The following is a 13,348-nucleotide window of genomic DNA, read 5'->3' on the forward strand; positions in this document are numbered from 1 at the left end:
GCATGTCATGAATAGGAAAATAAAGTCCCACAGTGAAAAGGTCAGCCAGGGCAGAAGCTTGTGGCTCAGAAGCCTCTTTTTGTCTTTGCCCTAAAGCCAGTAATTCTCAATTCAAATAGACCTATTGAATTAATGAGATCTTGGTTAATCAATACGTAATGTAAATTTCACTGACTGAATAGGCCTACTCTAATTGCGAGTAACAGCTGCCTTTATGCCTTTGCCTCATTTTTTTTTCTTCCTGTTAAGGTCACTTCAGTATACAAGTGGCTGAAACGTATTATAAACTAATTATGGACAGGTTTTAAGAAATTACAACTAAAAGTGCATCAGGTCCTCATTGTTTGCCTAGCTCTATTTCAGCATATCTAAGCTAGAAATCATACATGCTTATGAGAATTTGGAGCTGAAATACTGACAAATACAAAAATCAGTATGGCAGAGGTAGGGGTTATCCTATTAGGAGGGTCTAGTCTTCCTCTAAAAGGCTAAAGCACAATCTCAGCATTTCTCAGAAAAGAACCACTTTTGCTAAGGGTAGGATGCACAAGGAAACTGATGTAACTGTGTACAGGAAGCCTCCTTCCTTTTCTGATGGGTAAGGAACTGGAAAATTGTCAAAAAGTGGTATCCTGTTGAAAAGCAGAACCCAGTCTTTCTTAGCTTGCAAATGGAAGACTGAATACAAGACTGAACACTAGATGGCACCAAGAGAAACAACATGCAAGTGGAACTCAAAAGAGCAGACTGGGGTTGAATATGCGATACATGGCTATTAGATCTGTTGAAAAAACAGAACATCCAAAAACGAGCCATTGAAAAGAGAGATGGATGCCTGTATAAAGAAATGAATTTTCCATACTGTCTCATCTGGATGCCTGTGGCAGCTATAGCTACAGCTTGCTTGGCAACATCATGCTACTTTAGCTGTCCATGTAACTGGACAGAGCAAGTGAGGGATCCCAGTGCCTCTTCAGTACCTTTTAAGAAAGTGGATCTTTAATATGACTTTGTGTTCTCTCACACTTTCCAAATGATTCCTGGTAAGCCTGACTTTACCTAAAACCAGTTTTAAGGATAATAAAAGAAATACTCCCATGTGATGGCTTACATTTCTGTGCCAACATCAAATGACATGCAAAGCCAAAACCAGATGCATTTTTGTACCTTTGATATCAAGAACCAGCTGATCACTGAGGTATGAACTGATAGTCCCATCCTTATATGTCCATTTCTGTCTTGCTTTTCCATGTTCTACCCACAAAGCTACTTTGGCTCCTGGTATGTCTCTGCCTCCGATGACATCAAGGCAAGCATTGTTAACCTAAATGTACAGGGGTAAAAACAAAGACATAGCTGTGTTTGTCTGGAAATTAGTGAAAACTGAATCTTTTCATTTCCCTGACGGCTTCAGTATGTATACAGTCTGCCCTTGCCATATGCAGGGGCTCCGTTCAGGACCCCTTTGTGTATGGCAAATTTCATGTATGCTGGAGTCCCATTCAATCGAATGGTGGTCTGGCTGCACCAATTTGTCCCTCACCACTCACCATCCGCATAAAATTGCATCCATGTATGCCAAGGGCCCGTATGACAAGGGCAGACTGTGTATTTCTGGAGAAAGATGCCTGCAGGAAACTACAATTGGATTACAGCTGCCTCCTAAGAGAAGTTGCATCCAACAGGCCCTCAAGGTATAGAAGTGACTCATTGAGAACACACTATCACTCTTACTATTACTCAGTTTAAAAACATATTTTGCCTGGAGAAGAGAAACAAATATGTATATTATTTTATTACTGTAATCCACTTTGATTCCTTTGAGAAAAAGCATCATCATAATAATAATAATAATAATAATAATAATAATGAGCCTGCTATAGGCATAACCTCTGCTGGGTTTGAGTATGCCCTATAAAAACAAGCCTATGCTTGATCACTTGTATTAGGGAAGACTTAGCCATACCCTAAAGCAGGAGACGGGAACTGTGCAGTCCTCCAGATGTTAACAGGACAGTCTCAGTATTCATCATCAATTGCTGTGCTGGCTAAGGCTCCTGGGAGATGCAGTTCAGTATCTGCAGGACCACACAGTTCCCACCTCTGCCATAAAGTAAAATGAAGCAGCTGCTTCTGGTAGTAAAGGGGTTCATAAGGGTAAAAAGTCAAACATTTAACCCTTGTGAACCTCTTTACATCTACAGTACATACATTCATCATGCTCCCCCACGCTAAACATAGAGTATATGAACAAAAATATTTTGTTTGTTTAGTGTTTGTATTTTTGTTCAGACAATCATGTGTATAGTCATATTTTAACATTTAAATGGAAATAGCTCTCCTTAAGGGAGAGGCTCCAAGTGCCCTCCTTGCTGTTCTCTTCCACCCCAGGACAGAAAAAATTTAGGAAATGGAGGATGAGGGATCAGGGCCTCCAAGTCTTGTATCCTCCACTGAGTAACTCTTACACACACACGCACGCACGCACGCACGCACCAGGGTGGTGGTGGTCTCACACCATCATTTGGGAGCCATTGTCATAGTGCATTTTTTAAAAAGCAGTTTTCCTGTTTCGTTTTTCCAACTGAGTTCTAGTCTACAGCAATGGTAATTATGTTCTGTGAATGAAAGTTGCTTCCATATTAAGAGTGACAATGTCAGATAATACCTTTAACTTTTTATATGTCACTTAAAATGTTTTTAGACTATTGCTATTCAGGAGAGGCAAATGCATCCTTGAACCATCAGTGAATTTACTACATTCAACACAAGTGCCAGCCGAACTGCTGCCTCTTAAGACAAGATGCACAGTAAAAGAACTTTCTAGGTCATCCCTGAACATAGGAAAGGTAAAAGCATTATATAGGTTATCACCTCCCTGAATTTCTACATGCACACATCCATAAGGTGCCTTTAAAATGCCAAGGTGTACAGATGGCTCCTGGTGATGAATTGGGATGGGACAGGGACCTCATCCTAAAAGGGAGGCCCCCACAGCTCAGTCCTTGAGAAATCTCTGATAATTACAATGGCCGTGGTATTTCTCCCTCTTGCTGATGCTTGATTGACATTGCTTGGATATCTGATACAAGTTAACATACTTCTGTGATGCAAAATGGACTTTTAGAGACTTTCATGCAAATGAATATATCACATTCTGAGCGAAAATATCTCAAACGAGATAACAGAGGTCAACTAATTTGTTCTCCCATCAAGGTTGAGAAACAATAAGCAAGTTTTACCTAAATGATACAAAGTGCTTTTCGTTTGCTTTTAGCTTCATCCTAGTTGCACTTTAGAGCCTTATCAGTACAAACTAGAAACTTTTACTTGTGGATGTAACAGAAACATTTTTTTTTTAAAAAAAATCTGGACTTGGTAAGAAGCAAGCAGGTTGGAAAGAACAGACAGAGGAAGGGTTAAGTACCCTTCTCCCTCGTAAAGATCATCTGCTGAAGAGCACACTTTCATGGTCTCTAAGTGCACAGCAGAACCAGCAGCCAGCTTTAATGAGACTAGGGGGGAGGATCTAGGGACTCTAGTTTCAGCAGCTAAGCAGAGTACCTTTGATTTGATAAGGCCACAGCTGTAGCACCAGATCTGAGTATTCTTCCCATTTAATGGGGAAAGACATACTGATGAGGCTCTTGCATCCATTAGATTCCCAGCAGCTGTCAGGTATTTGTCTTGGGACCTGTTTTTTATTCGGAAGTACACTGCTGGCTGAAATAGAAAAGAATAATCATTTCATGCTTCATGGAGTAGCATGTATCTCTCTTAAAAATACATAGCAATGACTTTAACTTTCTTCCTTTGAAGACATCTAGTTTTGTATCATGACACATACACATTTCCACACCTGATAGAAAATGTAAGTAAGAAAATACTAGACTTGGACCTGATTTCTTCAGCAGGGGACCAAAAAGCATTCGTATCTTTTATATATGCAATTTCAAATTTAAAAATATATGTTTATAGAAATTAACTATTTTATGGTGATTTTTACAACATTACCTGCTTTACAGGACGAAGAGAACCAATTACTTTCCAGCCACTAAACTGAGTCCAGTTTGAAATCTTGCTAGGTTTGAGGAGAAATTGTTTCCCTAAGAAATTACAACCTTCATAGGCGATCCATCTGGTTTAAAATGGTATACAAATGAAATATATTAATATTACCATCATTAGTTTAATGCCAAAAATGTATTATTTAGTAATATATTTAAAGTAAAGATGAGAGCCAGCACAGTGTAGTGGTTTAAGTGCTTGACTACAACTCTGGAGAGCAGGGTTTGAATTCTCACTTGGACATGGAAACCCACTGGATAACTTTGGGCAAATCACACACTCTCAGCCTTGGAGGCAACGGCAACTCCCTCTGAACAAAATGTGCCAATAAAGTTTGTCTTAGGGCTGCCCTAAGTAAGAAATTACTCAAAGGCACACAACAACAAGATATAAGTAAATATAGCTGCACATCTATGCACATTTAAGTGGGAAGTATTCTCAAACGGACACACACAGGACTGTGCTTGTACATTTCTAGTAAATCAGCTTATTTGAAGGAAGATTATTACAACCTATTCCAATCGCATTTACAATGAATCAAGTAAAGACCAAAATGTTTCTTGTCGAAAATTAACAGTATGTAAAATCATTATCCTTCCTATTTAGATTGGGTTTTTGATTATTTTTAATTACTCTTGGCAGCAATTCAGACTTTTCCCATGCAGGAACTCTTGCCAACAGGTACTTCTTATACTGGGGAGGGAGACAACACAATAGGTTGAAAAAATATACTTAGCTTACATTTGGAATAATATTCTTCCAGCTCTAATTCAACAGAAATTACAATTTCAGTGAGACTCTTCAGTAATATACTCCTATATTTGTGTCCAAAGCCTTGTATGTTTCCAGAAGAATGTTGATCTTTTTCATTATAACCCCTTCCCCTTAATTACCAGTTCCTTTAAAATCTTGTTCAGGCTTGTTCATAAGGCTTGTTTGGGGCAGAAAGGCAAGCACGTGGCTTTCTGTTTGATAGCTTATTGCCAATATTATATGTCAGCCACTTAGTTATGTATGTGTATGTGCAACTAACTAATGTCTCCTGGCCTGACCACCCCCAGCCCACCTTAAGAGCCAACATCCAGATCAGGCAAAGGTGATCTGTGAGGCTTTTGATAAGGCTGCACAAGAAGAATTACATTTGCACCCCCTCCTGCCAATAAGCAAGGGTGTGACCAAGATGTGTGACAGGGACCCTGTTTCTGATTGTCACAGTATCACTCACTGGTGGGAGGGGATGGAAACAACTTCCTCCTTGTGCACCAATTGGAAGCTGAACAGATCTCCTTTGTCTGACCCGGCTGTTGGTGCTGGGGGGTCACTTACATATTTTTACTGAGAACAGTTATGTAACTGTAACACTAGGTTACAAATCTGTAACTGCAATACAGAATGCCAGCCTACATCTCTAACTTCCTGGTGGCCGGAGCAGACAGGCACGAAAGATGGCCTGAGTCCACTCCAGCTGCAAGCGGGTCAAGACTATGCTGCCCGCATGGCCTGCTCTCAAAGCAGGCCGTGGCCACAGGACCCAACCTGCGCTTCCAGGAGCTAGATTATCCTGGATCCTTTTTGCTCTGGTCCAAAAGACTGGAGTACAGCTTTGGGCTGCTTTGGAGGCATTGTCATTTGAATACCATGCCTCCAAAGCAGCCAGAAGCTGCTTCATTTGGCCATCTGTTCCAGGCCAAAGACATCTTCAAGGCATAGTAGAACTACATATGCTTTATCAAGTTTACTGCTTCTGAGAAGATTTTTTTTAAAAATAACAGATACAACTTTTAAATCCGACAGCTGTTTTCCCTCGAAACCTTTCCTAAAATAAGTGTGTACTTCCTGTTTTGCAACTAGAATTCTTTGATCTAACTCTGTTTATTCATGCATGTTTTACTTGTTCAATCTTGCTTACAGCATGTTAAGAGACCTACACTTCTATTTGTTCATTGTGGTTATCTTGAGATCCTTGGAGCACAAATAACATGCATGGGTAAATGTGTATATACTTGCATTACATTTATATACACACATAAATATTATTTGTGTGTCGCAAAGAATGAATACAACAGTATGGAATTCTTTGTCATGGAAACACTGGCCTGTTCTACACGGGCCTTTGCCACGCCCCCAGTACGTCCTAGGGGTTGGCCGAGGATGCAGCGTCCAATCAGGCCTCACCCCTAGTACGTAATGGGTACGTCAAAATGGTGGTGCCCTATACACATGGGCGCCACCATTTTGACATCGCGGACGCTTCGTGTCTGCACGTCGCAGCGTGGTAATGACACTGCAAGTGCGCAATTGGCACCTTGTGGCATCATAACCGCGCCGCAAAAAGAACCCACTTTTTGCGGGTTCTTTTTGAGGCGCCAGGGAATCACGCAGTTTGTCCGCTGCGGTTCCCTGGCACAGCAAACACAGGTGCCGGCAGAGCACCCTTTTGGGGCGATCTGTAAAGCGCCACTGTTATGTAATCAATGACTTCAAAAAGGACACTGTAAAATCTAGAAAATATAAGTACAGCAAGCGTTTGGTATCTGTTGGGATTTGGTTTCATGATCCCTCATGGATACCAAAATCTGTGGATATTCAAGTCCCATTAAATACAGTGGCACAGTAAAATGGTGTCCCTTATATAAAACAGCAAAATCAAGGGGGAATTTAATTTTTAAAAAATATCTTCAAGCTATGGATGGTTGAATCCATAGATAAGGAGGTCCAATTTTAATTCAAATGAAATCAGATTGTTATAGTTTTTAAATTCTATTGGGCAAATAATTTTTTTCTAAAACAAAGTAGTACAAAGTTATTCTTAACTGAGCAATACAAAACTGATCTGAAATTGTTATTTTGCATAATTGAAAAAATAGTTACAGTTCTAAAGGGGCTCATATATTTAGAGAAATTTCACCTTTCTTTTCTCAAATCTGCCCTCAATTGGTTGTCCTCTGTTTCCACGTTAGAGATAGGCCTCACCAGAATCTTTCTAATTCTAGCTATGGTTTAAGAAGACTGTCACATAAATTATTGCTTGTCATATCTTGTTCTTGTTTTACATCATTTACAACTTATGGCAACCCTAAGGTGAACTAATCATGGGGCTTTCTTGATAAGATTTGTTCAGAGGAGGTTTCCCATTGCCTTTCTCAGAGGCTGAGAGCATGTGACTTGCCCCAGGTCACCCAGTGGATTTAACTGCCGAGCAGGGAATCAAACCATGATCTCCAGAGTTGAACACTCAAACCACTATGCCATACTCACTCTCTTTGTCATATCTAATAAGTGATAATATACTACACAAAAACTGTTAGAATACATATTAACAGAAACTAGATTTACATATAAATTTCTCTTACATCCTATGTCTATTTTCCCAGCTAAATATCCTGTGTCTATTTTTAACTACTTCTGTTACCCACAATGTCCACTTCATTAGAGGTCTCAGCGGATTTAAATTCGCCAGGCATGGCTTACCAACATCAGATTTGAGAAGGCTGAGGTAGACAGCTCCTCACCGACCAGCTGGAAGTACCAGAGTAACTCGGAACATCAACTAACATCATTTTAGATAAACTGGGAACATTATTGCCCTTTGACCAAACAATGCAGAATAAGGTAGAAAGAGTCAAAAGGTTGCAAATATAAGGGATACCATTCCCAATATTATACTGAAAGTCATGATACTTACAGCCCACTTCTCACCCACAATGATTGGGCAATGAAATGAAGATCCTTATTTAAAACTGAACTGACAGCTTCTTGCAAATGCAGTTCTCTTCCTTCACAATTCTCCAAAGCAAAAAGGCTTATGAAAGGCTCGGCAAACACCTATAAGAAAGAATAAGAATGGTAGCATCTGTACTGAGAAAGAGAATATTAAGGTGGTTTCCCTGTTTCTTACATGTCACTGTTTGCAGGTTGACAAGAGGTATCCTTATTGCCTTAAAATTATCCAATAAATACCATGTTTAACCATTTTAGCAATATGTTTTGGTCTAGGTGATGAAGATTTTAGACGTATAGTGAAGGATGGAGCTGGATGAGAATTCTTATAAGCTTAAGTAACTAAATAGGAACTTGTGGCACCAACCCGAAGTGCACTTACTTGGAAGTAAGCCCTTTTGAAGAGAGTGGAACTTACTTTTGAGTAAGCAGGTACAATATTTCACCCTGAGAGACATGAACTAGATGGACATCTTAAAGGACCTGGATTCCCCTTGAAATGCTATTACAGTAAAAATGTATATGCTAGCAAGGCTGAGATACATGAAAATAGGGTCCCTATTCTGAAATCTAAATACTGCAATTAAGCACAATGAAAGCAAACATTGTGACTTTTTTGCTGTGAAAAAGGTGTCAGAAATTATTCCAACATGATTTTCCTCTGGGGAGAAAAATTATTTTCAGATGTAATGAAGCATGGATAATTCATTTAATCCAAGTATTACAAAGCCTCTGCCACATAAAAAGTGAATAATAAGAAAAGCTCATTTTATGATGTCAATGTCTAGGGACACACCTGGGAGGACTAGGAAAACACTATGCAGAACATGAGAGAGAAGGTATGATTACGCAAAGTTTCTGGAAGGACTAACATTCATATAACAGATTAGAAAATACTGGTTTTATTTCATGGGTTCAACTATCCCATATGCCAGGGAAGGGGGAATCTGAGGCCATCTTATCAATTCTAGTCATCCGAGCAATGGATGGGTAGGAACTGTAATTCAACCTCTTGAGGAAAACAGGATTTCTACCCATAGCATATGGCACAGTAATTCTGACAATTCAAAAATTATACTCATTGGAGACTAAAAATCCAGATAACTTGAGCTGCCAGTGCAGAACTGAAATTGCCAAATAACTAGGGATGCCATTTTTAAACTGAGCCACTGTCCCTACATCTTCAACAGCAACATGATCTGCAGGTGATAATGCTTATCTCTATGCTATGTAAAGCCTTTTTTTGTTAATTCTTGCTTGCCAAGCTGCTGTCAGAGGCACTAAGGCCTTTTTTTCTGATCAGTTAATAATTCTACTGATAATATTTTTGATTTTATACAAAAGAGATCTTTCATACAGCTAAAGGTTTTTCAATCCATCCTTATTTGATTTCCTAACACAACCCTACTTAGGGCTCAGAAGTGACCTGAGCTGTACCACTAATTCTTATTGGGTAGCTTCTAGTAACTGTGTGTATTTAAAGTTAATTTTATACTAAAACTTAATTTAACAAATCTTTCTATCTTGTGCTTCTTTTCATCATATGAAAATCCTGAGAAATGGCAAGTGCCAAAAAGTGAGCAACCACAAAGAGCCTTCCTTGTTTCATTCCCTACCCCTCCACCCTGGTGCTCATCTCAGGACTGAATGACTAGTGTAAATTCCCTCAGTACAGTTGAGGTGGGCTCCTAAACACTCTTTTGCTTTGCCAATCAGTTGACTGCATCGTTAGGAACCTATTAATTAAGAAAGTTGAAAGAGGATTCTTTCCAATTAGTTAAACAACAAGCATCAGATAGCTACAATTAAATCCTCTCAGATTTACAAATGATTAGCAACATTGTTAAATTAGCTCCAGGTTATTAATACTATAAAGATTTAATTCCCTATTGGTACGAAAGAGTATCAGAAGCACAGAATATTAGAAGAAAACTTTCTAAAACCTAAATCAGAAAAGTATACCATACTGATAAATGTAAATGTTTGTTGGAACTGCAATCTGGACAAATCACTTTTTGTACAAAGGTCTTTATTTCCTGCCATAAAACCCACAAATCTCCTTGACAGTTATTAGATCTTCCAATAAATTTCAAATTAGCCAGATTCTTATAGTGTGAATTTAACAAGAGCCAACTGACATTGGAAAAAAAAACCTCAAGGCTTCCCAAAATGTTTTCTTTTAGAGGAAACAGGAAGACTTATGTGTACTCCAGGGGCACATCAGGAATGTAGAGAGTGAAAGACTGATTCTTTGAAAGTAACCACTCTCTTTATCTGATGTTTTTCCAAAGGGGACAAACAACTATGAATAGGCAGGAGACAAGATCAGAAGAACTAGTCTATTTGTCTATGAAAGCTATACACAATTATTTCAAAACATTTTAAGGAGACAGTAATGCTAGTATGATGCTGAAGAGAAAGTTTGTTCTTTGTGCATGGAAGAGCTATTAAGATCACCAGTAAAGAGAGCACTAAAATATTAATAGTTGCAATGCAGCGCATATTAACACTTCAGTTATCCCCTAACCAGAAGGTCTGAAACTGGTCTGGTCTTACTGACTTGTTACTATGGCAGGGAATTAGGAAGACTTTAATATTTGTTGTTATCTATTTTATATTACCTACTACTGGCCAGATGATAGATTCAATCAAGGAGGCCATGGCCCTGAGCCTCCAGGACTTGAGCACAGTAGTTAAGAGCAGGGGCACTTGCAGGTGTTTCATTCACAGGGCCACCATGAATTGAAGTCTACTTAGCGCCTAAGCCAACAACAAACTTAAAGCCTAAGTCAGCAACCACTCCAACCTATTTTTAATTATTGCCTATTTAAAATGCAAGGAATTCTCACAAAATGCTTATATAGCTAGGCAAACCATTACAGTTTTTTAAAAAAGCAATCCACCCACACCCTTCCATAGGTCAGCATTTCTTCATGTTCTAAATACACAAAATACAAACGCCATGAGTCAGGCTCTAAATGCAGGTAGCTGCTTTACGAGTTTCACCAGATCACTGACCCCGCCACATAATGATGCTACTCCAGCTCTCTGTTGTGCCAAATTCTGTTGTTTTTTTAAGTTAATGAAAAAGTCTTTTTAGATGGATAAATGTATGAAAACAGACCATTTAACAAAAGACTGCATGTATATGTCCCAACATCAGAAATCATCCTAACAATTTATCTGCTAGCTCTTATTTTATTTGAATATGCATTTCTGGAATTTAACTGACTTCTCCTAAATATGTCTGGTTATGAAAACAGACCATTTAACATAGTTCTTACATATTCAACAGGCTTAAGGGACTTGACTGCAGCTGCTGGACAGCCACAGGAAGCAAGGTCAGAGTAGAGATCTTCTTCTAGCACACACTGATCATCATCAGAATTCTCCTGGTAATGCAGCAACCAACTGAAAAGACAAAACCCACAGGAAAAAAATGGAATGTTGTAACAGGTTATGTTTTTCTCAAAATATGAATGGGGGAATAAAAACTGTATATGAACATTTGACTTTTTTTCTGAAGAAAGAGAATGAAACACAAAACAGACAGCTTAATAGAAACAGAAAACAAATGCATTATAGTCAGAGCTGGTTTCAGGCTGGAGAGATCTCCCTAGGCAAAGTATTCTTGATGGTTCCCACAAATGATCCTGCTCCTCTTGAACCCATTGGCAAACAGAGGCAGAACAGGCACTTGCAGTACAGGTTACACAGAGAGGAGCACCGTGTAACTGCAGTACATTTGCTTATACCCTTCAATGCCTCCAACAGACAGTAGATACATAAACCTCAGTTCTATGCAAATGAGGCTATATTCAGTGACACTTAACCACAGGGTTGCACTGTTATCTGTAGGATCATTGCCAAACCTATTTGAGTAAAGACAGCCCCTGACTGTCTTTTGGTTTAATGGCCAAAGAAAAATGCAAGATGGGATAGGTTGTTGCTCTAGAAATGCTTGGCTGCTTTGAGGTACCTGGTTAAATGAAGTGGTGTCAGTGGTCATCTAGCAGTGGTCATCAAATTTGAAAGCCAAACTAGGGTGTCCTGGCACTAGGAACCATGCTAAGTATTCATAAACTAGTTCACACTGAAATAAATCCCTCTGATCTCAGTGAGAGCTTATTCCCTATTACAAGTGCTGAAGACTATGCTGAAATCAAGATGACATCTACATCTCCTCCTCCACTGTTGGGGAAGTTCCAAAAGGAGTTTTGTTGTACTTCCAGGCTGGCTTCCCTGCCACAGTTGTTCCCAGGCTAGTGTGGATGGCCAACTGGGACTACTACTGCAAACAATGTTTGGCATACTAAACCAGAAGATTTGGCTGGATGTGAACAGTTTCAAGCTTTTCACAGATCAGGCTATTAAATATACTTCACTATTTGAGTTTTGAGGGGGAAACTCAAATGACCACATTCAAAAATCTGCAGAAGGGACAGCCACCCACACACAGAGGAGTCACTCCTTCATTGTATACTTCTCAATGCTGAGTGGAGTGGCAAGAGGGCAACATTCAGAAGAGGCAACACAGAGGCACTGGTATTGTGAGTCCTGTTGGGACCTTTGGGTTCCAGCTTTTGCCTGGTCATGTTGTGTGCTGATGCCAGGCCAGGTGATGATACAGTCAGTTTATTTCTAGTAGTAAAGGTTGTGACTGCTCAACCACTCTTAAAATATATCACAAAAATCTGTATGTATTTCTGTGAGGAGGTCAACAGAACTTTCCTATTATAAAAATGAGACAACATTCAAGACAGTTTAAAAACAAATATGCTGATAAAACTCTGAAGGCTGCAAAGAAAGAAAAGGAATAAAATGGTTTTCTAAGCAGCCTTAAAAATGATGATGAATCAACTCACCATCCTCGCAGAACCTTAAAAGAACAAGGTGAGAATGAGGCAAAGTCAGCAACTTCTGTTGTAAAATCCATACATGATCCCTGGAAATGTGTGTTACTGAAAGCTTTAAGCTACAGAGAAGCAATAGTTTGAAAAATTAAATTAACAGGCAGTTAGTTGCTCAAAAATAAACTTATATATCATAGTTGGTATTTTTGTCAAAGGAAACACTGTTCTATTGTTCTGAAATTCAAAGAGAAAGTTAAGTTATACTTAGGAAAACAATATTTCCCCATTGTCACTTGTTATCTGATCAACTGTGTGTGCTAACAAGTATGTCCTTGTCCAACAGTAGTTTAAAGCAGAGGATGGGAACCGTGTATTCTTCCAGACATTGTTGCAGTACACAAATCCCATGACTGCTCATCACAACTGCACCTGGAGAGCCAATATATATGGCATGTAGTACATAAGAAATGTAACAAATGCTTGGAAACAAATAAAATTTTAAGCAGATGGCAAGACCCAGTCACACGTTCCTTTCCCAAGAGTCAACTTTAGCTAAACTGCTTATTCTGATTTTAAAAATCCTCCCAATAGCCCTTTAATTCTTGTTTCTTTAAAACAGTTTTAAAATATGATCTAGAAGGTTAAAAAATGACAAATATATTAAGATACAAGACAAGGTGAATCTACCAGTAAATGATCATCTGAAA

At 38.9% G+C, this 13,348-nt stretch overlaps 1 protein-coding gene across 1 annotated transcript in view; it reads right to left on the reverse strand.

Annotated features, from left to right (window-relative positions):
• The window catches only part of CRYBG3 (crystallin beta-gamma domain containing 3), a 72,996-nt gene that overhangs the window by 3,561 nt on the left and 56,087 nt on the right, over window positions 1-13,348 (reverse strand). Inside the window, exons 16-21 of the mRNA XM_089512265.1 lie at window positions 12,654-12,763; window positions 11,073-11,199; window positions 7,754-7,893; window positions 4,015-4,138; window positions 3,565-3,723; window positions 1,168-1,324 (exon numbers count right to left, since the gene is read on the reverse strand). Of these exons, the coding sequence (XP_089368391.1) occupies window positions 1,168-1,324; window positions 3,565-3,723; window positions 4,015-4,138; window positions 7,754-7,893; window positions 11,073-11,199; window positions 12,654-12,763 (817 nt within the window). The remainder of the gene's footprint in view (window positions 1-1,167; window positions 1,325-3,564; window positions 3,724-4,014; window positions 4,139-7,753; window positions 7,894-11,072; window positions 11,200-12,653; window positions 12,764-13,348) is intronic.

This window comes from Sceloporus occidentalis, unplaced genomic scaffold, assembly GCF_023333645.1.
Source record: "Sceloporus occidentalis isolate IW3139 unplaced genomic scaffold, rSceOcc1.0.p SCAF_2, whole genome shotgun sequence".
Classification (NCBI taxonomy): Eukaryota; Metazoa; Chordata; class Lepidosauria; order Squamata; family Phrynosomatidae; genus Sceloporus; species Sceloporus occidentalis.